Source organism: Diuraphis noxia, unplaced genomic scaffold (genome assembly GCF_037042655.1).
Source record: "Diuraphis noxia isolate RWA-SAM2 unplaced genomic scaffold, SU_Dnox_SAM2 contig0001, whole genome shotgun sequence".
NCBI lineage: Eukaryota > Metazoa > Arthropoda > Insecta > Hemiptera > Aphididae > Diuraphis > Diuraphis noxia.
The window spans coordinates 1,174,909-1,201,183 of record NW_028301711.1 but is presented as its reverse complement, the minus strand read 5'-3'; the positions used below and the strand labels follow the sequence as shown (position 1 = coordinate 1,201,183).

General features: G+C 27.0%; 2 protein-coding genes, 1 long non-coding RNA gene and 2 pseudogenes across 3 annotated transcripts in view; 2 read left to right on the top strand and 3 right to left on the bottom strand.

Annotated features, from left to right (window-relative positions):
- LOC149059157 (uncharacterized) overlaps nt 1-26,275 on the top strand; it is a 244,073-nt gene that overhangs the window by 49,845 nt on the left and 167,953 nt on the right. The window lies entirely within an intron of this gene.
- Nucleotides 1,012-2,476, bottom strand: LOC149059170 (uncharacterized; annotated as a pseudogene).
- LOC107172088 (uncharacterized) lies at nt 13,195-13,852 on the top strand. Its single transcript, XR_016189863.1, has 3 exons — nt 13,195-13,340; nt 13,408-13,604; nt 13,719-13,852. It is a non-coding gene; the product is annotated as an uncharacterized LOC107172088 (long non-coding RNA).
- Nucleotides 13,952-15,415, bottom strand: LOC149059169 (baculoviral IAP repeat-containing protein 7-B-like; annotated as a pseudogene).
- On the bottom strand, nt 19,464-24,477 carry LOC149059168 (uncharacterized). The gene is made up of 7 exons (XM_089217878.1): nt 24,141-24,477; nt 23,885-24,073; nt 23,046-23,376; nt 22,703-22,949; nt 22,194-22,418; nt 21,734-22,114; nt 19,464-19,536 (listed from the first exon to the last, which is right to left on the bottom strand). Exons 1-7 carry the CDS (start codon nt 24,354-24,356, stop codon nt 19,464-19,466), a joined length of 1,662 nt encoding a protein of 553 aa, XP_089074004.1. The 5' UTR covers nt 24,357-24,477.

Genomic DNA, 26,275 nt, shown 5'->3' with positions numbered 1-26,275 from the left:
AGTTGTCATACAAATTCATACAAATTACATACTAAATATTGGTAAATAAATTTTTCAAAAATTCCAAATGGGTGGGGCTGGGGTGATGCACGTGATATTGAGATCATTAACCCACTCAAAATTTTTGAAAGGCAATTCTGTTAACATAGATTTACCATACAAATTTACACAGTCAAGATATGTAATCCATGTAATTGGTTCATTCGAATTATAGTCCAGTCCAGTCCTTCAATATTTGGTATATTTGCTTTAGCATATTATCTTTTAGTTGATTGACAATTGCCACCTCGGCTTGAGTTTTCAAAAAAGATATGGTAGTATGGTAACGTCAGTCTTTAAATAAAGATCGCTATACTCACCTAAAGTCTTTATATCGAATGTTCGCCATATATTTTTAGCATGCATATAATCTTTATCGCTTATTTTTTCGTCTGTCAAAGAGTTATAAAATTCAGACTTTGGTGGTAAAAAAGTATCATCTAATTTACTCCAACTATCGACATATTCATAAGGGAAGATTCCTTTTTGAGTGACTAGATCTAATTCATGGAAAAATTTTTAAGAGTTTCTCTAAACCTTAACTTATCTTCAGATAAATTTAATGCAAGTTTACTTAATGATTCGCTCATGAAACGGAATGTATCGACAAATTTAATACTAAATCTATGTGCGATTTCTTTACTAAAGGATATATATTTTTCTGACGAATTAGGAATAACGTGAATATCTTTATCATTACAACCAAGTTCCCGAATTATGAAATGACTATCGTATGATAAATTATGGAAGAAAATTGGTACGAATGAGGGGTTAGTTATTTCAAAATTACATTGAAGAAAAAGACATTGTCTATATTTACCAGTAAAATGACAGTGATCTCGAACTTTAATTAAATTATTATTTTTAAAATGTCTCGAACATTTTCCACAAAACTTAGTATTTTTAAAATTACTTTCTTCTTCTTTAGTTAATTTATTCATCGATTTATTTGTTTGATAAATTTTATTAATATTATTTCCAATAACAATCATATTTTCCATAAATTTTTTTGCAGCATTTTCACCTCTATAAATTACCACCTTTCTCGGAATTTTGAACTGTTTTACTAGTTCTTTTGATATAACATCATAGTTAACTTTGACATAAAACCCATAGCTCATAATTTCATGTAAATGTGTAGCATAAGTTTTAGATTTTTCGCATCTATTAAATTCACTAGACTTATTTTTAGGAGTTAAAATACATTCAAAATCTGCATAAATAACAATTGGTATTCTCTGTGTATTTTTATAGTTTTTAAAATAAATAAAATCATCATCCCCCTTTTCAAACATTATTGGTCTCCCTAATTGGTTCTTTCTACAATTATGCTGGTGTTCACTCAACCCTTTCTTACCCCAAAGTTTGCTTTTACATGGCTTTTCACTAAAAGTAGTAAAACATCTTTTACAGATAATTAATCTGGAACAGTTTTTAGTTTTCTGACTTCTAATAAATCTTGAAAAATTTTTTATATAACAATAATGTGACGTGTTATTATTATTAAACAAAAGTAGATCAAAATTTTTTTTTCTTTCAGTATTACAAATATATAGAGGGAAAATATGTTTTTTATCATTTAAACTATAAATATTAATTGATACATTATTTATACGTTCAAATTTTTTTATCTGACTGATTGGTGTAGGAAAATCTATACATTTAAAATCTAAGCCACTTTTTTTTTCTAACATTTCAAAATATTTCTTATTAAAATAAGTTTTATTTGAACGATTATCAAACTTTGATAGTATTGAATATTTAAAACATTTAACATCATTATTTTTTACATTTATGACTGCTCTTTTATCTTTGATATATTCAGGAAGATCTAGATACGTTCCTCCTCTGAGAGGATTTACTATATTAATTCTCAATTGTAATGCATCTATTGTTTTAAGTGACCAGCCAGAAGCTTTTGCTAAAAAATCATCTTCTTCACTTAATAATTTATTGAACATCCCATTCAGTAATTTATTAAAATCAGAGGAATTACATGCAAGTGTATTAGAGGTTTTAAATGCTATATCCTGTACTTCTTGTGTGATAATTCGTTCATATACACTATCTACATATAAATTAAATTTTATAGATGTTTGTAGACATGATTCCTTTAACTTTGGAATTATTTTGTCTAAAGTATAGTTAAAAAAAAGTGTGTAGTCTAAAATTTTTAAATTATTCTTAACTATAAAAGTTTTTGTACATTTTTTAAATCTTTCAATTTCAAATATTCCTTCATCAGCATATGTCATTCGCTGACGTTTTGTCACCATTTTTCTTTTCATAATTAAGCTGAAAATAAATTAAATGAAAAAAAAAATATAATAAACAATAATAATATTGTAATCACTTTATTAATATAAATCATACAATATTTAGCAAACCTAAGCAACTAGTTTTAAAAAAAGAAATTAAAGAACTTAATTATTATTTAATAAATCATATAGGTATGATAAATGCGATATACAACTTTGTTGACATCGATAACCTATATGATTTGATTCGTCATAATCAGCTTTAATTTCCTTTTTTTTTTTAAATAAATTTTCCCTAGTCGACTTCAGGTTTGCTTTTCTGATTTTAATATTAATATCGTAAATCATTTTTTCAAATTTTTTCTCTTCTCTTTCACCATATTTCTCATTTTCAGCCTGTTGTCTCAATACTCCATTAATTTCTTTTTCGATGTATGATGTCATGTTTCTGTAAATTATATAGATTTTTGCAAACTATCTGCTAGTAATAAAATATTAAAATAGTAACACACATCATCATTAAATAATAATTGTTTTTATTTTTACAAGCAAAAAAACATAGCTATAAACATAAAATTAAAATCATAATTTCTTAGAAAAGTAAATGTCATGAAATGTTTGAGAACGTATCATCATATCCATACTATATCTTTCTCCATAACAGATTTCCATTTTTCTAACATAATCAATATATTTATTACCATATTTATTAAATATTTCTCTTTTTTCTTCTTTTAAAGAAAACAATTTATCTCTTAATTGATTGATTTCAAATTCATTTGATGATGAACATATCCTGATTAAATAAATGTTATGTTTTATTTCTTTAATTTTTTTATTAATTTCTTTCGTTTCTAATATATTATTTTTATTATCTTCAATATTCCCTAATCTTAATGATTCCATAGTTTGTAAATTATATTGATATTTATTCATAAGTTCATCTTTGTTTTTTGAATCCATTGTCTGTAATATTATTTCTAATTCATTAATGTTAATACACAGTATGTTAAATCGTAGAAACATAGACGGAAAAATCTAATTATAAAATATGTTAAACAACTGTATTGTATATAATTTAATTTTTATCTGAATTAAATTAACTTTATAAAAAATAAAAAAATGAAGTTTAAAAATGTAGGTACACATATTATATATTACTTATAACTGTGTATTTGTTGTGTACTAAATTTATTTTTCTCCTGTCTAATGTTAAATGAATACATACAATTTGTCATAGATAGATATATTTTTTTATATCTAATAGCAGCCAGTCTTATTGGATACTTATTAGAATTAGAATATTATACTACCTATTTAAATTATTAAAAGTTAACTCAAATTGAGATATTTTTATGTAAATATTGAATATTATACTATGAAGTTTAAAAAATATAGGTACACACATCATATATTACTTATACCTGTGTATTTGCTGTATAATAAATTTATTTACTTTTCCCTTGAATAATGTTAAATGAATACATAAAATTTAATAAAGATAGATGGAAAAAATGTAATAAAATATATTAACCAACTGTATTGTACACAATTTAATTTTTATCTAGGAATTAAATGGACTTTATAAAAATATTATCATGAAGTTAAAAAATATAGGTACACAAATATATTATATTACTTATAACTGTATACTTGTTATATACTAAATTTATTTTTTCCCTTGAATAATTTAAATGAATACCTACAATTTAATATAGAAAAAAATGTAATAATCTAATATATTATTAAGCAACTGTATTGTATGTAATTTAATTTTTATCTAAATTAAATGAACTTTATAAAAAGATATAATCATGAAGATTAAAATGCAGGTACACATATTATTATATATTACTTATAACTGTGTATTTGTTGTATACTAAATTTATTTTTTCTCCTGTCTAATATCAAATGAATACATACAATTCGTTATAGATAGCTATATTTTTTATATCTAATAGCAGACAGTCTTATTGAATACTCATTAGAATTAGAATATTATACTACCTATTTCAATTATAAAAACTTAGCTCAAATTGAGATATTTTTATGTAAATATTGAATATTATACTATGATATTCATGAAGTTTAAAAAATATAGGTACACAAATATATTATATTACTTATACCTGTGTATTTGTCGTATATTAAATTTATTTTTTTCCCTTGAATAATTTTAAATGAATACCTACAATTTAATATAGAAAAAAAATGTAATAAAATATATTAACTAACTGTATTGTAAATAATTTAATTTTTATCTAAATTAAATGAACTTTATAAAAACATAATCATGAAGATTAAAATATAGGAACACATAATATCATATATTACTATAACTGTGTTTAATGTTATATACTAAATTTATTTTTTCTCCTATCTAATGTCAAATGAATACATACAATTCGTTATAGATGGACATATTTTTTATATCTAATAGCAGACAGTCTTATTGAATACTCATTAGAATAAGAATATTATACTACTTATTTCAATTATAAAAACTTAGCTCAAATTGTAATATTTTTATGTAAATATTGAATATTATACTATGATAATATAACATTTTTTTATATTATTGATATCAAATATTATAAAATAATAAATATCGCGTTCGGTGATAATATTAAGCGGTGATAGTGCTAACTGTTCTATGGTAATCACGGTTTAAGATAGAATGGTTAAGCCACAGAATAGATGAAAGCAGAATGGACACTCTTTTAAAATTTACATGTAGTCTTATGGGAGTACGACAGTTTTGAGCTAAATGCCCCCCAGTGTGACCACCAGTACAATGAAAAACAAAAATTGTACATAATCCATTGTACCGTACAAAAATTTTATCTCGACGGTTGATTTGAACTCTAAATGTATATTTACAGAATAATTATTGTACGATATTCGCATAGTAAAAATTATAATCTGTTATAGATTTTATTTATTTATTACATATACGTACTAATAGCTATGCCCACACAGCGTGGTGTATGTGGCCAACCCCGAATTAATAGTGTAGTAAAGATCAAAGCATACACAACAAACAGCCAAAAATTCATTTATATATGTATATATAGATTTAGTTATACAATAAAATATTTAAATAAACCATTAACTACAACAAATAATACTCTATAGCGTGTATATATATAGAGGAGAGCCACCTAATTTGAACCATTTATGACATTTTGTAGTTTTTCTGCTAATTTTTTTGTTAGATTTTCATGAAACTGTATTACAATTTACAAATATACCTAGACTTCTAAGCTACAATTTCACAGATCATTTCTTTAAAATGTATAATGTTTACTCTGAAATATTATAACTTAAGAAAAATGTTTTAAGTGGTCCAATACAAGCAACCGGTATCTTAAAATAGACTACATGTACCTTTTATAAAAACAATCAAAATAATAACTTCATTCAAATTTATTAAAATTTTTTTTTCTGTCAACAAACCAATAGGAACATTACTGTAAATAAATTAATATCACATCATTATTAATTAAATACTGTTAACAAATTAAAAGTCCAGACTTAACTTATTTTAAAATATAACATTTTATAAAAAAAAAAAACAATCAAATAAAAGAGTAGGTACTAATTTACCAAAGTTATCAAAATTTGTAATCAATACTAACAGGCCTTGCTTAAAACAAATTTATAAGAAAATAAAAATGCACTTAATTGTTGAACTTAACATTTTTTCCGATACAAAACATAACATCACGTCATCACTTATATAAAAGACCAATCAAACATGAATTAATATCACAATATTATTAATTAAATATTGTTAGAAAATTAAAAGTCCAAACTTAACTTATTTAAAATATAATCATTGGTGGCATATAGAAACCAGATAGCAAACAGTGTTAGTATTAACTCCTCTTTCTCCACTTGTTTACATTTTAAAGAGATCACTTTTTGAATTTTTTTTTTTACAGTAGTAAAACCTGATTCATCATTATTATAAATTATTCTTTCATTTTTCTTTTTTTTATTAAAATTATGAACCACGAACCACTTGAACCAGTGAAAATTTTTCAGCTATGTCAAAAGCTTATTTCCTTTTATCAATCATTGTAAAACCAACCTAAATATAAAAATAAAATATTTTTTTCTTACGTGGCAACACTGAGCGACTTAAGCTTGTTATCAGCCAAAACCGAGAGTGTCCATTCTGCTTTCATCTATTCTGTGGTTAAGCGACGATCCATACAATCCCACGGTACTTTACGGCGGAAAAGTTTCTTATCAAATAAATGTTTTTACTCACTGGATACTAGCGCTTCCGGTGCCAACATGAACTATCACTAAATGTTGGCGCCAAAAGCAATAATTCCAGACGGAATTTTACTATTTACTATTTAGCCATACCACAGAATAGAAAATAAATAGATTTCTATTCTGTGAGACTGTGAACCACGGTTTAAGATCTATAACCGTGCTGTGAACACACTACAGAATATAGCAATGGTCATAAACATAAAAAGAGATAAAGTATATGTTAATTCGCGCCAATTCTATTTACCATGATATTATAATAATTGTGGTTATTGTGAATTAATTATAAAATGTTCATACTTCTTTTTATATTAATTTAAAAATGCCAAGTTATTGTTGTGTACACGAGCCTCATGAGGCATCAAAATCTCTTTTTGGAGTCCCCAAAAATGCAGATATTAAAATTTTGTGGGAAGAAGCATTAGGGATGCAACTTAAAAAAAGTCATAGGATCTGTGCAAAACATTTCTATGAAAGTGATATTATTAGTACTTGGGACTCAGGTCAAGGATCCAGTAAATATACTGTAAATATATTTTTTATAAATAATGTTAAGTTTTTGTATAATTAATCTTTTCTACATTTTGTTAGGTGTGTTTAAAGAGATTGCAACTTAAAAAGGGTGCGATCCCAATAAACATTAAAAATGATAATATTAATATTTGTAATGAAAATGTGGTATTACCACTAAGTCTTAACCCAAGCTTAAATATTAATAAACAAATTGATTTTGGTAACGTCTCTAACTGTGTACAGACATTTATTGAACCATTTATACCTAGTAATACATTGCTTCCACCAGAATCTAAAAAAAGAAAGGTAAATTTCAAAAACAGATTACAAAATAAAATAGAATAACATTTTTCATTGTTCAATTACTTTATTGTTTAAGCAGATTGACACATTAAACCCTTCAACTTCATTATACCAATTGGTTTTAAACAACAGAAAAATGATCGATGTACCAAATAACTGGTTTCATAGTAATGAAATAGCTCCAATTGATATTGCTTTCCACACTCTGAGTACTTTCAAAAGCAACTATTCTAGATATATTGAAAAGCAACTCATTATTAAAAATGGTATATTACTATTTATTATATCAGTATTATAAAAGAACAGTATTAAATAAATATAACTAATAATATTTAAATGTAATATTTTTTAGATTCTAAAATAATTTTACTTATCAACAATAAAATTGTAACACCCCATGAAATTGGGTTAAAAAACAATCAACATAAAAACCTAATAGAATTTCAGTCACTTTTCAATGAATTTGATCAAATTAAATGTTGTCAAGGAGCTTTATCTTTTACTGAAAATCAAGATATAAGGGCTTCATATGGTCCTCAATACATTGAATCATGTGGTCAATGGAGACACATACAATGTTCAAGTGTAATTAAAGATGATAGGTAAATTATTAAGCAGTTGATAAAATTAGAATAATGATATATAATATGTATAGTTTTGACTCACAATACTGTAATAAATGTGTTCCACTAACTGCTATATTTGTCTCTGGTGTAAACGTCTACTGTATTCAATTCAAAAAAAACGTGCAAGAATTAATAGCGGACAAAATATTTTAACCGTTTTTTCTCCTAACAAACAAAAAAATTATAGTAGAATCCAAAAGGCTAAAGAAATCATTCAAAAACAAAATTTTCGTAGAAATAGTAAAATTTTAAAATTACAAAATAGTTTAAATAAAATTCAAAATAAAATGAAAAACATAAGTGAACAAAAATTAAGTGACATTTTAAATAATGCAAACGTTTCTCAGGGTCAATCAGAATTAATTAAAGAAATATTCGCAGCAGCAAAATTTAAAAATCCTAAAAGTAGACGCTATAATGAAAACTGGATGTTATTATGCCTAATGTTTCAAATAAGGTAAGTAATAATAGTATAATATTCAAGTATTTTAATAATTTACAAATACTGGAATATTTCATAGATCTCCAAGCGGTTATTCATTTCTTCGTGGACAAAATATCTTGCCATTGCCATGTGTAACAACATTAAGACATCACTTGTTAGCAGTTAAGATTGGATGTGGTTTTGACAGTAATTTCTTCAAACTATTAAAAAAAAAATTTGAGAATAAGACAGAGAATCAAAAAAAAAGTTGTATTAGTGTTCGATGAAATATCTTTGAGAGAGAGTATATCAGTTAACACTAGAAACCTAACATACCATGGTTTGGAAGATTATGGTGATGAGTTGAATACTAAAAGTACAGAAAAAGCTAATCACGCATTAGTTTTGATGATTCAAGGATTATCTGAGAAGTTTCATCAGCCAATCGCTGTCTTTGCCTCAAAAGGACCAGTTAAAGGTACATTTAAGTGAACCCGTGTATTAACTATTAAATAGTACAATAAGTTACATTTTAATTGTTGAAATTGAATAGGTATTGATCTAACTAAAATTGTGCTGAAGGCAATTCTATTGTTGGAAAATTCTGGGGTTCAAGTGCTAGCCATAACAAGTGATGGCACATCAACTAATCGTACAATGTGGCATACATTAGGAATTTATGCACAATCAGATGAAATACGAAATTCATTTACCAATCCATTCGACAACAATCGCCAAGTGTTTGTATTCTCTGATGCGCCACATTTGCTGAAAACTGTCAGAAACCGGTTGCACACTAAAAAAACATTAAGAGTGATTATTTCACATATAATATTATTCATGAAATAGTTTGATTCAGCAATGAATATATAATTATTAATTTGTATTAATAGTACAATATTTGAAAGAATATTAGTAAATACAACTTAAATAATTATATATATATTATAATTATATACCTATTATATTAACATTACTTGTTGATTAGATTAGTCCAACAAAACCTCCCATTAAATGGGCAATTTATGAGCACCATTATGAAACTGATTCTAAGTCGTTGACAAGAATTTGTCCAAGACTCACCAAAAATCACTTTCAACTCAACAGTTTCTCAAAGATGAAAGTGAAGTTTGCTTCACAAGTAAAATCAAATAACTCCTTATGAAAAATAAAATAAAAACATTATTTAATATTGTGTAAATTATTTTTTATTAAACAGATTTTCAGCAAATCAGTAGCAGATGGTATAAGATTTTTTAATACTAAATCATACCCAGGGTTCAATGAATGTGAAGAAACAATACATTTTACTATTTTTATGAATAATTTATTTGACGCCCTCAATAGAAAATTTCCAGCAGAAGGGATAAAAAAAAATAGTCAAGATTTGGAGGTTTAATTAAATGTTATGTGTTGCTCGTTTCTATGTGATGTTTTGTGGTACTAAAATCCTAGGAAAGTATTTTATTTATTTGCTAATTAATAATTTGTTATAAAGTAGGTAGTTATAATTGTTGTAAATTTACTATATTTTGTTCAGTGAAATCAAATAGTTAGGTACATAAATATATTTTTTGGTTAAAGGTATTGAAAAACGCACTGACAGTTTTACATACATGGGAATTAAATGTGGCCAATAAATTACTGTCAGAAGATGATTTTTTAACAAAACAAACTGCGGAAGGGTTAAAAATAACAATTAAGTCCACAATAGAATTGACAAATTATCTTCTTGACGAATGCAATTTTGCTTATGTGTTGACAAGTAAAACTAATCAAGACTGCTTAGAAGTAATAATTAAATACCTACTATTATATGTATAAAATTATAAAATTACTGATTTCCTAGAAATATGATACATTAATACTGTATGTGAATTTATTTTCTTTAGAAATTTTTTGGTACCATTAGACAAGTTGCTGGTCCCAATGACCACCCTACTACACCTACATTTCTACAACTATACAGAATGTTATCGGTATATTCAATAATCAAGCCCCCCAAATCAGGAAATTGTTGTATACTAGAAGGTAAACAATTCATTTTTTTACTAATTTAAGTACTTTATCATATTTATTCTTGTAGAAAATATCCCTGTTATTACAATAACAGACCTAAAAACTATTTTAAACGATAAAAATGATGTAAATGTTAGGGAAGTAAAAATAAATAATTTAAAACAAAAAATTGATAACATTGTTGAAGAAGGTCAATGGAATTTTGAGGATGTTTTTAGCGAACATAATTATAGTGATGTCAGTTCTACAGCTTTTGAGTGTGCAGTTTATTTTATGGCAGGATAGGTGTACTATACCTACAGATTATATAATAATTAAAAATAAAATTTTTATTATTAAATTATTATTTTATAGATATATAAATAAAAGATTAATAAAAACTACAAAATGTGAAACATGCCTTATGAGTTTACAAACTATTTATGGAACATCATCAAATCCAGCTGCTGATTTGGTGAATTTGAAAACGCGGGGATTTTTGACCCATCCAAATCACTATTTATTCAAACTTTTGGAGTCATTAGAATTATGCTTTATGAAACATGCTGAATCTTTAAGTCCTTTTGATGATACACATGAAGAGTTCTTCCAGACAGAGAACATAACCATAACTTTTCCATGTAATCTACATAAGACAGAAATCATAACAGACATTTTTATTATGTATTTAACAATGAGGATGAGACAGTATAGTTATACAAAAAATCAGGAAGCAAAAAAATTAAACAAAACCAAGAAAAAAATATCTAAATTAGTGTCCTCTTAGGAAATATAAGCTTTTGGTTTATAGTGTATTATATATAGTAAGATATTAACAATTACAAATTATAAAATTATGTTTTATACAAACTATATTTATATTTTGATTTACCTATTATTCCTTTTGGTAATCTGTTTTGGTTTAGAATAGAAAAATTGAAATTAAAAATCGGTTTATTTAACAACTGGTTTTTATTTTTATTTGTAAAATTAGTTAACACTTCATACAGCTGGTATTAGATTGGAAAGCTATTAAATGCCAAAATAAAAATAAATTTGACATTTGTTAAAAAAAAATACACTGTAAAGTTCTTCTACGTTTTCAACACGGTTTTAGATAGATGATCTTAAACCGTGGTTTTCAATCATAAAGTATTATGAAGTAGGTATTATAATAATAATTAATAATTAATAATAATTATAATTTATAATATAGAATATCAAGATTATCATGGTAATTTAGTAGATCGCGCCACGGGGCAGTGAGTTTTTCATATTTTTGATAAGAAACACTTCCGCCGAAATAACAGGCCTCGTCGCTTAACCATTCTATCTTAAACCGTGATGGTAATAGAGACGGTAAATATTTTAAGGTTATGTTCATTAATAGTAGATTGCTGATGTGTAATAAAATGTAATTACTATCTAGTGATTACTATCTTATAAATATGATGTTAACATTTTATCATATAAACATAGATAATATTATCATAAAACTATATTATTATAATGATGATGTGTTTAAATCATTGTTATTCAGTTTCTAGTTTTTTTTTAAAAAAAATAGGAGTAAAGATTAAAAGTTTTAATAAAATAATAAAATAGGTACTTACATAGTTAGTGTTGAAGTATTCTAAGTCTGACTGTTGACTGTTTTCTGAGTCTGGCTAACGGTTGCTATTGCTGTTGAAGATGTTTTTACGTTTTTGATGGTCGGCAACTGTTTTGCTGGAGAGTCGAGGATGGTTGCTGTTCTGATAGCTTCTTGGTCTGTTAGTGCTGCTGGTGAACTGATGATTTTATGTTTAAAAATTCGGTGTTTTATACTAAAGTTTAACCCTCTCTTTGAACGTTGAGTATTAGGTACCTCTCATAATCCTGAGGTGATTGTACATTATATTACTTGATACCATTCTCTTTTGTCCATGTAAGAACATGTTTGTAGTCTTTCATGCAAATTCTTATTACATTATTATATGAGAAGTCTATTTGAATATATACATTCTAATTTATTTTAAATTATATTTGATATTTTAACCAGTTCATATAATGTCATGTTCATATATAATCATTTTTTTTTTTTTTTTGGAAATGTTTTTTCAGGTCATTGCTATTAACCTTTAACGTTTTTATATCTGAAATCCGGTTCATACTAATTATTTTTTCGATTCTAATAAATGTTAATATTATATATATATATATATATATTATACTATTATTATTGTTCATATTATTAAAAATGTTTGTTGAAAAGTCTTTTGAGGTCATTAACGTTGTTATATCAAATCTGATTTTCAAGGCGGGTGATTATTTTAGATCCTGTTTCTTTAATAATTCATATAATGCCACTTGTGTTCATGTAAAACTAGTTTGTAGAAAGGTTTTTCAAGTCATTGCTATTAACATTAGCATTTTACATATAAAATTATTGTGGTAGTGGCTAATATCTGTGTATAAAAAGCCAGTGTAAAACCATTAACGTTCATCAGTCTCAAGATTTCAATTCAGTCCTCAACACAGTCTACAACGCAGCTCAAAAAACGTCTTATAGAACATCAATTATTTCTGCAGAATCAGAGGCAAGTAAAGTTTTTTTCAAAACCAAATAACAAATTGGAGGTCAGTCGTAACACTACTCAACGTTATGGTTATAATTATTAAGAAACATAAAAAATAAAATATGTTTCTTTTAGATATCGGTTATAAAACCACTTGTACATTTTTTAAATAAAAAAAAAATATTTTTTTTATGATCCATAGAATGAACATTTCAGTGAATCCGTTGACTCTAAAGCTAAACCGTTAGCATCAACATCTAAAACAAAAACCACTTTAAAACGTGGTGTTGAGAAGACGAATGAAAAAAAATCTACAAATAAGAAGCAGATGAAAATGGTTAGGTAAATTATTTTTTATTATAAATAATATATATATATATATAAATTATATTTTTCATTTATAGAATGCATCATACAGAGACAATGTTGGTGATCGTTTAAGATCAGAAGAATATGATGAGGGAGTTTTCAATTCGCTAACTTTTCGACAAGGTGACGGTTTAATTACGATAAAAACTACATTTGAGGAGTAGCCAACAGATTACTGGGTGATAACACATTATAAATGTTCAAATATTGAAAATGTTCCGGTTAAGGATAGGTAAATAATTTATAATTAATTTACTTTTTTTAAACTATTGTTAATCTTTTTCAATAGGTATTTTTATTATCACTTCATTTCATGATTTAAAAAAATAAATAAATACAATTATAGGTGGAAGTTTAGTGAAGCTGGTGTTAAGTTGTATACAAGTGAAAAGTCAAAAGACCAGACATTGAATGTAAGCTTGAATCAGACCATGCAGTCAATATTTGACACGATGCTACAAGACCCAGGACGTCGTACAATCAAAAGTAAAATAATAGGCTAATTATTATATGTTTATTTTAAAAATGAGTTTTTTATTGAATAAACAATACAATATATTATATAAATATTTGTTTATTTTATACTATTAAATCCTGAAGTATTAAGTCTGACATTGTATTAAAATGGTATTGTAATATTTCATATAGGAATGATGTGTCATCGTTTTGCAGATGAGTGTAATAACTAAAATCATAGTTTTGTATATACTGGTTTGTGAATTCATTTCTCTGGCAACTGATAGGTAGACCACGGACATCGTTTTTTATTAGATCGTAAGCTGTGTTAAATGTAGCTTGGTAACTTGGTAGACGTTTCTGTTTTTCTGCAATGTAGAGATCTACACAATGTTGAAGCTATTTAAGTCTACATAAATCTATATGTGATAAAGTGATATAATCATCATTGATATGTAAAGTAATTGAACTCTGCTTAACATTAGTTGAATATGTAAAGTTATCAGATATTTTTGTTCGTTTACATCTGGTGTGTAAATTATTAGTAATTGAAATGTAATTAGATTCAGACATGAGTGTAAACCATTGTTCTAAGTTTAAAGTAATTATCTTCTTTGATAATTTACATTCTAATAACACAATAATCGAAATTTGTTTATTAATTAATAGTCCAACCGTAACACTCTTCTTACTATAAGGACGAATGTCGAAAGTTGATTTGGATACGATTATAGGTAGAACCATGATGAATAATATTTATAATAATGTTTCAGACTATCAATATGAAAAAAATCTAGTATAATGTAACTGATGGAACATATACTTTGAACTGAGGTTTTTTCCTCTGTTAACATATTATATACTAAATCTTTCATAAATGAAGAAAAAAAAAAAAAAAAAAAAAAATGTGAACGTACAGTTCAGTAGATTAGTGCATAGTAAAGAGGGTGGGATATTTATACCTATACTTACTTACCTGAAAACATGACATTATTTTAAATTAAACTTAACGCACTAATCCACTGAACTATACGTCCACGAGATATTAGATTAAAAACTAACACATATAAGTTGTTTATAATATTTTTTTTATTTATTACAACATATAATGAAAGAACATGATTTAGCAAACGGTGTCATAGGACCTAGTTTCACAATTACAAATATATTCATTGTTACAATATTTACTTAACACTTTTTGAACAAACTGATTTCCCTTCATTAATAATACATATATACACTTTGGATTATATCTGCAATGTTCAATCCAAACGTCATCTTCTCGTTTCCAATTATGAAGAATAAGTCCACAGCAAAAGCATTCGACGATATCTTCTACTCCTGTATATTTTAACCCACATTCAGCTAGAGCATATTTATTTTGAAAACAATTTAAAGGAAAATGTTCGAAAGATCTTAATCTTGAATAAATTGAAGTATATCCTGGATGGGTTGGAACTGAATTATTTCGTATACGATGAACTAATGATTGAAAATCGCTTGTAAGTTTTGGTAAATTCATTTCTTTAATTAATTTAAATAATAACTTGAAAAAACACAACTCGAATACACGACGGATCAGCAGTAACTAAATGTAAAATTATTAACTTGCAACTAAATAGTAGAAATTAATATATAAATTTTTAAAAACTAGAACAGTGTAACCAACATGATTAAAAACATAAAAACAATCTCCCTGTAATTTTTATAAAAATTAGCGATATTTGATTGAAAAAATTAAAAAAAACGGAAAAAATAGTTGATACGGTAAATATTTTTGTGTAAGGGGCAAATAGGTGGACAATCTTGTGTAATCACCGTATTGTGTTACGCGGTAAATCAGTGTGCTCCAAGGGGGAATTTTCCACTTGAAAAAATTTTTACCGTGGAAAAGCTGGCTGTGAACATACAAATCTGGACCTTGGGTCTAAAAGGGCCAATTTCACTATTTAACACTTTTGGATAATAAACAATTACGTTTTTTTTTAACTTCAAAAATCCATATAAATTTGAATTTTTATTGTATGCATTTTTCCTTTTGCAATCATCATAATATAATATTATATACTACCTAATGGTATACATTTGGTTTTTTAATGTTCTTATTTAAGTATTTTTTATTGACATTGGCCCCATGAAAATCAGTATTTATAAAAAAATATGCGACATTGGCCCTAAAACCACATCTTCAATGTTTATAAAAAATATTTTTTATATCTAGCCTTTTACTTCTTAGGTTTAGTAACAATTAATCAAAACAATTGATTTTTCATTTTTATATTTATTTAATATTTATATATTAACATAATTTGTTTTAAAATAAATATAATAAATTAACACTCACTAAAATATTATATTATTAGGGTAAAAATAACTGTGTAACAGTTTATAAGATTAAAGATATTCTTATTATTATTCAGCCTTGAATATTTGTTTCAGTATCACAAACTTAACACTCAAATATAAAAAAAAAAACCATATAACAAAATTAAAAACAAACTATAAAATAATATTCAAAATAACAACTTAATTTTTGTTTTTAATACAAAAAAATGCTTTTTATATCTAACCTTAATCTTTTTAGGTTCAATAACAATCAAAACAACAGAGTTTCATTTTTATATAAATTTAATTTTAATATTATATTAACATAATTTGTTTAAAGATAAAAATATATAACAAATTAATACTCACTAAAATTCACTAAGAATATTAAAGTGGTTTTCTGTGCAATGGTTTTTATAAAGATCATACATCCTACTTATAGAAAGATCTGGATTCAAAAAATACTTTTTATTAGTTTTGTTTCTAGAGTAATGACTTTCTTTGAATGGAAACATTTTAATATGATCTCTTATATTATTTTTATCTTGGTCAGATGTTTTTGGATGATTTAAATGATGTCCTCTACCATCTGTCAAACATATACCTGCACCTGTTATCTTTTTTTTTGCCATAGTAACTCTAATTTTTTTCAAGCTTATATTCAATGTGTTCATAAACATAACCTGACATACTTCAATTTCTATATTATTAATTCCTGTGAGAAAGTATTTTCTTGAAAATTGTCTTCTACTGGGTGTGGAGTTTTGTTTTATACGTTCAGTTTTTTTAGGGTACTCTTCTATATTATTTGATATGAACTGGCTTTGTCCTTCTGATTCCAACTTATAAAAATTATCAAAAATAACAAACATTTGATCTGTGTCAATTTTTTCAAAACATTTACGTTTACATGAACAAGGGGGCTTCAATGTTTTTGCTGGAACTAATTTACCTTTTGTAGTTATATAACTTTTGCCTTGCATCTTTGACGTTTTCCTTACATTTTTAGCCCAACCTTCTGGATTTCTTTTACGTTTTCTTGTCAGTAATTCATCAGCCAATTTTTTCCTACCACCACCTCTTGAATTTATGGAAAATCCTTGAGGATCAATTGGTTGTTGAATAGTTGTACCAAGTTCACCAATAAATTCTATATCTTCAACAATACTTGTATCTCTAGACACACTAGGGAAGTTCACCACTAAATTTCAAAATACCAAAATATGAAAGTGAGTAATTTAATAATGAAAAAAAAATCTAGTTATTTTATTTTCAGTACTTTAAATACTGTTTAGTATTATTCCAATAATATTTTATATTATTGAGTTTTTAGTTTATTTGTATATAATAATAGGTGCCTAGTAATAATAGTATAATATGAAATTATTCTATTATAAAATATTATTATTTCTGTAAAGCAAACATTATAAAAGTATATACTATTAATTTACCTTCAATATCAAAACTCTCATAATTATCATTGTTGTTTTCAGGATTTAGTGTATTTATCAAGTTTTCGGGATTAATCTCAATAAAACCTAGGATATTTCAAAAAATATATATTATATACATTACTTTTAAGTATAGAAATTATGGTATAATTTTAGTGTGTTACCTACCATTATTATTTAGAATATCGTCATCACTACTTTCTTCAGACTGAATATTTTCCGTTGGTGGAATATAAAATTCATCACTAGAATAATCATAATTTACACTACCAGATTCACTTTCAGATTCGACTGTATTTTCTAGATTTAAATGTGATAGTATTATGTATAAAATATTTTAAAAAATAATATTTTTAAATATGACCAATCAACTATAATAGTACCTTTAACTGTTTTGTTGTTGCACATTGACAACAGCAGCTTCAATCTCTTACTCATTGTAATGTTTTAAAAATAAATAACTGTTTTAAAAAAATATTGAACTACGAGTACTACACATTTGATATAAACAAAAAATTGTTCGACGATGAAATGTTTACTTGTTATTAAATATAATTTTAATATTTTTTTCGTTTAATATAGAATAGAATATTGATAACACTATCAATAAACAACGTCAACATGGCCAATGATAAGACAATATTTTTATTTAATTTTATCATATAAGGGCCAAAGTACACCACGAACTATGATTATAATGGACTGGTCTCGAAGCATTATCAGTGGAACCGAAATGTCAAAATGATTAGGGAGTTTTCGGAAAACAGTGCCATCTATTATTCAGTTTTAATGATGACAATCTTATAATTAGAGTTAGGATGTTGATGACTTTTGCATTTTTTTTCCTTTTACTTTATACAATGCTATCCTAACTAAAAAATGTTTTCATGCACCATTGATGCAGAATATTCTAATTTTATTAAGTCATTTTTTCATTTTTTCGTCTTTTTGTGCATTTTTTGTGCTTTTTGTACAATGTTGGGCATTTTTCTTAAATTATAGATTTTAGGGCAATTGTTACACCAAAGTTTGGAAACAAATTTAATTTATTTAAAATCTAACTTTAAATTTGGACTATTAATAAAAAATAATTTTAATATTATTATTGTGGGGTTTTTTTGGTGATTACTTTTATCGCATTTATTATTTATAAATAAGTTTTTTCACTTACTTTTTTTACACTTATTAGTGTTTTAGATAATTTTTAAGGTCATTTTTACACTTTTTTAGGGCTCTTTTGTATGTTTTTAGGTCATCAACATCCTAACTCTACTTATAATATAAAATAATAACAACATTGCAATATTTTAAATTTAAATTTTATTGTTTTTAGGTACAAACAAGCTTTGACAATTTTTTTTTTTTCGCATTATTTTTATTTTGATTTTTGTTCATTATAAGTGTGTACTGATGCATTCTCGTAATAATGTAATACGATATAATAGACATTAGTACATCACTTTTATGGTCTTGACATGGAAACTGAATTGGTCCATATTCCGAAAAAAAATGTTCCAAAGTGAGTTCAAACACATCATTATTGTCACAGAATTTTTCAAAAGATAATTCAACAGCAGATAATATGTTGAAAACAAACACATTTGGATGAGTTAAACCACCTTTGGACTTCAGATTTACCAGTGTAGCTTCTGGTTTATCCAAGTATGATGTTTTACCTAGAAAAAAAATTTAAGTATTAAATTATTTTTAATTTTACTGTATTATAGAACTGACCCATTACTGCTGTTCTGCAAACATCGCAAGTAAAATTTTTAGTGAAATTTTTTGTTATATATCCACATATATAATAAATAACACAATCTTTGGCTCCAGCGTTGTAGTAGTTATGTATATTATTATCAAAAACATTGTCTATGCTGATCTCTTGTACAGCCAGCAAATCCAGTTTCTGTTTTAAGGATTTCAACTTTTCTTCTCGTTCATTTATTATTTTATTGTTAAATACAGTTTTTAAATCACTAATACTTATTTTTGTTGTATTAGTTTCTAAAATCTTACAATTACCAGTTTTTGGAGGTTTTAAGATAGAGTATACAGACAACATCTTATATACTTGCAAAAATGTTGCTGTACACGGGTGATCGTTAGGCCCGTTAACTTGTCTGGCCATACCAAAGAATTGCTAGTTAAAAAAAAAAAAAATTAATAAGGTTAAAAAAGAATGTTAAGCAACAATTAGTTATTAGTCGAGTTTACTTCTAGTCGGTCTTGATTGAATTTAGAAGACAATACATATTTAAATTTGCAGCTTTCCAGAAGATATGTAGATAACTCTATTGTTGAAGTAATTGTGACTCGTAAACCTTCTGCTGTAGATTTCGTTAAATATTCTTCTTTTGATATTTTTTGTCTAATTACTTGATCCTCCCAATTATCCAACCATAATAGAGTATCTTCTAAAACCTTGTTTCATAAATCAAAAACTCAATAATTAAATCAATAAAATATGTAACATCATATATATTTATGATTAAAACATTATGTAATGCAGTTCTTCCCAATTAGTGTGAAGCCACGGACCTCTAGCTATAACTTTTCTTATTTTACTTACATTTAATGTACGATTAATTTTAATATTACAAACCTTTTTGTAGACACACATTTTCTCAAAAAGATTTATTTAATTCAACACTTGATTTTACATAGTTATTTAAACATTATAAAATATTATTACAAAATTATTGCAATTATCTTTTACATTTTAATTATGAGTTAACTTAAAATAAAAATATCATTAGAGTACAATATCTACACAACCAATTGGGAACCACTGATGTAATGAGTGAATAAAAATACTTCAAAGTCTTTGCTTTTCATTTTTATCCCTTCCTTAGGATGTTTTCTATTAAAGGTGTCAAATAATTTATTGAAACGGTCTGTGAACTGTTGAGTTTCATTACTATTTTTCAAACTATCAATTTTAATATAATCCCTGTAAAACTCAATACCTTTGGCCATCGAGTCACTTAAAATCTAAAAGTTAATATTTTTGTAAAAAACTAAACTTAATGTGTCAACATAAAAGATAAACATTTGTACTTATCTTCAAGATTTTTAATCTAAGTATATTTACTTGAGTGGCAAGTTTAACAGACATTTTGCTAAAATTATCAGGAGCTAAATGTCTTTCAGTAATTCTGGGACAAACTCTTGAAGGAGCATTAGAACTTCTATTCATATCACACTTATACACCTCAATATAATGAGCCCATCTAATGTATGGTGCTTCAGGTGTGACCTACAATAATGTTATGAAAAAAAAGATTTTAAAAATTATAATGAAAAGTTTTTATGTTATTTACCCTTAACCCTTTTTTGTGATATAATCTGTTTCGCACATTCTTTATAAGATGACATGCATCAGAAAATACAAAAATTTGCCTGTGATCATCTAAAGGGTGATCAAATTTGTTTTTCACGGAACCTTTCTCCCCACTAATACCTAGTTCAGACCATAGTTTTCTGTTACTACTAGCTCCATCTGATACCAATCCATCCACTATTGCACCAGCATTTTCTAACAAACTGATGGCTTTAATTATCAATTGAGTCAGAACTACACCTAAAATAATTAATTATTTAAATATTTTTCAGGTGCAATAAGTATTTAAAGAATAATATCTGAATACCATTTTTTAATCCATTGTTTTCATATGAGACACGATAGGGCAGACAAAATCAAAAAATCTAATATTTAACATCATAATAAAAACAGAAACAAACATTAAACATGCTACACAAACATAAATTACTATTTAATTAGTATATTTGTTAAAATATAAACATATATAATAAAACAACATAATACAACATAGAAATTAGAATCAGTCTTCTAGTTAACATGAATCATACAATACACAAACATAAATTATTATTTATTAAGTAGATACTATGGTTAAGTATATACATACATAATAAACCAAAAAAACAACAATACTTACAACATAGAAGTTAGAATCAGTTTTCTAGTTAACATGAATCATGCAATACACAGACATAAATTATTATTTATTAAGTAGATACTATGGTTAAGTATATATATACATAATAAACCAAAAAAACAACAATACTTACAACATAGAAACTAGAAAATCTTTTGGTTTATTACATACCTTTAACAGGACCCCTAGAAGCAAACACAGCAATAGGCTGTGTGAAATTTGCAGCAAAACTTTGGAACAAAAAAACCAACCCATGGTTGGCTTTTAAACCTGTGGTAGATACTTCACCGCCAAAATCTTCTAGGCCTATATATGTTAATGTTTGCGAATCAACTTTCAAACTTTCACGGAGAAATACCTCGTCAAAAACCAACATCCCATGTCTTTGCTCGGGTCTTAGCAATGACATTTTTTTTTTAAGTAGCTGAAAAAATTGCTCATCAAAGCCACATTTCGTCTTCACAAGTGATAAATATTTGCGTATAGTACGAAGACAAGGCAATGGTAAGATATCTTGCTCTCTTAAAAAATGGTAAGTGGATGATGATCTGTAAACAGTTTTAAATTATTTAAAAAAATGTGTTATACTTCACATTTCCAAAAATGTAATGCATAATGTATATCTACCGAATTTTCAACAGTATACATAAGAGAATCCAATCTTCAGAATATCGTCGGTTTTTTTTATTTTTGTATTGGCTCGTCTTAAAAATTTCTTGAATTAGAATTTTTTGGGGATCACTTAAATTTGATGAAACAAGTATTTGATTAACAGAAGTATCTGATAATGATTTCATTTCTTCTTGCATACCTCCCAGTTCAAAATTTAATTTTTCAATAACATTACGTAATCTACATAATATGGAGAATGAATTCATAATAAATAAATAAATGTTAATAAATTAACTTATAAAATCATAAACAATTTGGTATGTTAATCAGGGCCTTGAACCTGATTATAGGCATTGTTTTAAAAATAATTAATCTTTCCTATTTTGGTAATCCAACATAAATTGTTGAAAATTTAGTATATATTTAATGTACATATACTTCATTAAATATTAAGAAAATATAATACATTTATCAAATTATTTATACTTGGAATATCCAAAAACTTGAACTATACTGCTAGGTACCTTGTATTTGATTTTTTTAATTTTTTTTTGTCATTTAAAATTTTTGTCAAAGTCCTACGTCTTGTAGGAGTAAGAACACTTCCGATGTAAGACGAACGTTTAACTAATGACCTTTGCTTACACCTTCTAAAATATTGAATTAAATGATCACAAGTTTCACATCTTTTTCTTCGGTCTATTAAAATTGGACACTTAAGATGACGCCACACATTGTTGTTTTCTAAAGTTGCCGTTTTTACACGAATTCCTGTATGCGTGCAAAAAAAAATGTTATTACAGCAACTATATAGAACTCACGGGGTATTAAAATAAATAATAATAAAAACAATTATGATATAGTAACCTGGAAAATTTATTGAACTAGGACCACTTTGACAAATATTTTTGTGGTTCAGTTTTTCAATTGTCTGTGATACATCTTTTAAGGAAAAAGGATATTCAAGTTTGAAGCTTAAATTATCCATTTGGACAGATAATTGATATATGTACAAACATACTTCCAATGTACATTTAAAAACTAACTGTTTTTCAATCAGCAATTTACCATCATTGAAATTTGGTTTGTAAAAAACAATTTCATTATTACTAATGTATGTTGACCATCCTTCTGGCAAAACTACTTTATTGAAATTACTTTTAAATTCACTAAATAATGACAAATCATCAGATCTTTCCTAATGGAAAATGTAAAACAGAATATTAAGTAATAGTAGTGATACCTGCCTATAATAAAACTTGGTAAAATTAATTTTAAAACAATAGAAGATTAAATTTGAGTGTTTACTCATGGCTTGAATATTTTGGTACCTATATTTAAACCATGTATCTATTTACTTAAAATAAATACATTATAGTATCCTACAAATATAACCACTCCTGAATATAACATGAATAGTTTAATTAAATTCTGAAAATTTACTTCTAAAGTTTTTATGCGTTTTTTAAATTGCTCTTCTTTTAATTCACTTGACAGTAATTTATGTTTGAAACTCATTTCTGATTCATCTAAATTTATAGCTTCAACATCCTTTAAAACATAAACATTAAATAAGTTAAATTATGTAGTAGCTTATAAACAATAATACATATTAAGTATAATGGAGCTCAGCATTCAGTAGATTGGGCATGTTAAAGCACATCAAATAACTAGGACCACATTGTACTAGAGAATAATGTACTCACAGAAGTCCTGTTTTCAAATAATTTTTTTCGGCATGATGGTTTACCATAATATCGTTTAGCATAGCTGTGGTCAAAGTTAATAGAATGTCTTAAATTATCATAATTTATTATTCTATCTTCAACATTTGAATTAAAAATAGAAGGAATAGCTCCTATTTTTAAGCGATATTTGCTTCTATTTCCAAGTTCCTGTAGATTATAGAAAAGTAAATATTTAATAATAAATAATTAACAATGTAAAAATGTTAACTATTACAATAGCAACATCCGGTGGGATTGAGTATGCAGACACCATATCTTCCGGAAGAAAATGATCAGCACACACAAATTGTGTAACATTGTCTTTGCAAATATACTTGCTGATTGCCAAATTCCATGCCAAAGAATTATTCTTTGGAACTTTAAATAGAGAAATCTTAGGATTTTTTTTTACACTTGAACATCCTAGAATTGAACACTTCCTTACTTTCATTTTAAATTTTCAAATGTAAAAACAAAATCTAAAATGTCTTGTATCGAAATCGAACTACCGAAGATCAAATAATAATTATAAATTTATAAATAAATAAATTATTTTCGCTATCAATATAATATTAAAAATATGGCGGTATAGTGTTATCAACGAATAAATGATAGTATCGTGCTTAAAAACCAGGTTGCGCTTGAGAGCATAAAAACCCCAGGTATCAAGGAAGAATACAGACATTTGCGACCCGTCCCGCTATACACTCCTCATCATTTCGAGACCAGTCCATTATAATCATAGTTCGTGAAGTACACATAAGCCTTATAGTTTTATGAATTAGATAATGACTATAAAGACTTAAATCAGATAGGTAACTATAGAAATAGAAATAATATTATTGTTTGTAACATTGGCCAATCTGTTTCTTGTAATTTTAGTGATCAAGATACGCCCTTCTAGCACAAGAAAATATACATAAAATTGTATATGTTAAGCCATTTATCTCATTTTCACCAAAAAGTGAGATTGGCCCTTTTAGACCCAAGGTCCAGAAATATATACTACTTGGGGGGAATATGTTTACCTATGTACCAAACCATTATTACCAGGATGTACCGACAAACATCACGAAACAACACGATATGGAAATGATAAAACACGACACGACACGAAACACGAAGTAGGTGTGCAGCCGCCTTAATCCTAACTTGAGTGTCCTAGCTAACCGGAAAACACACTCCTGGTTAAATACCTTAATACTAAGTAATATCAGCAATTATACCGAGGTATGTGTCAGCGTGAAAAACTCTTACCTTTACGTTGACTTGAGGTTCGTGTGTTCCTCTGCGGGGAGCCAATTGGCAATTTGACACGGCGATGCTGGTGAGAGGTGGTGAAGCGTCGGCCGGTCAGGTGTGGTAAGGTAATAGTGGTGTGGTGCGGGAACACCCAAGAACTTAACACTAACGGTACGGTGAAATGTGGCTAGGCCACGTTTATTCGCTAATCACTTGGATGAACAAAACGAAAACGGTATAACACTAAGTGTCGTTGTCAAGCGCACACGAGTCGGTGTTTCGTATTGCTTGTCCGTTTTTCGGTTGTCGGTACGACGGTCGGTGAACGAGTTGACGATCGGTGGCGGCCGGTACTCGTCCGGCGCGACTTGTCTTCCCGTCCCGCCTAGCCTTTGCGGCGTGGAGGGAGAGTTGACGGTGCCGCGTCGTTGTCACCCGTGGTGGTGGTTGATTAAGTCGTAGACCGGTCGCAACGGTGCCTGTACTTTGTACTGGCTACCGCTGCGTACCGTGTCAAAACCTAGTGGTATTTTTATATTCAAGTATTTAACACTAAAACGCAGTGGCGGCTCGTGGCTTGGACGACCGACAGCGTCGTCCAGATTTAATTCTGAATACGTACACTTTAACCGATAGCACTGCAATCGTGTGCGTGCGGGTACGTTTTAGCTGCGAACTTATTGCGGGGTCTGGACGACCGGCAGCGTCGTCCATAAAGAAAAATATTAGTGTTTATTTTTAAAATTAACCGTATACGCTCGTTGTTATCGGTTGCTAATCGCTATTGTTATTGTCGATTATTATCTTGAAACATTTTTATTATTTATGACACTTTAATAATAAAATAATATATACATGTATACATGCGTGTACATTTAAACTGCGGTCTAAAGCCGTGGTTTCCTACAACCACGCATCCGTGATTGCGTGGTGCGCGATACGCTATTGCGCGATCACACTTGCGTGATGCGTGATGCGTGTTGCGTAATGATGTTTTGCTACACAGTTCGTGATTATGAGTGCGTGGTGAAAATATTTGTCAGTTGGTGTCCAGTTCTTCGCCAAAATGGACGTGTTGACGCTTTATAATATTTTAGAAGACGAAGCTGACGAAGAACTGTTGCTACT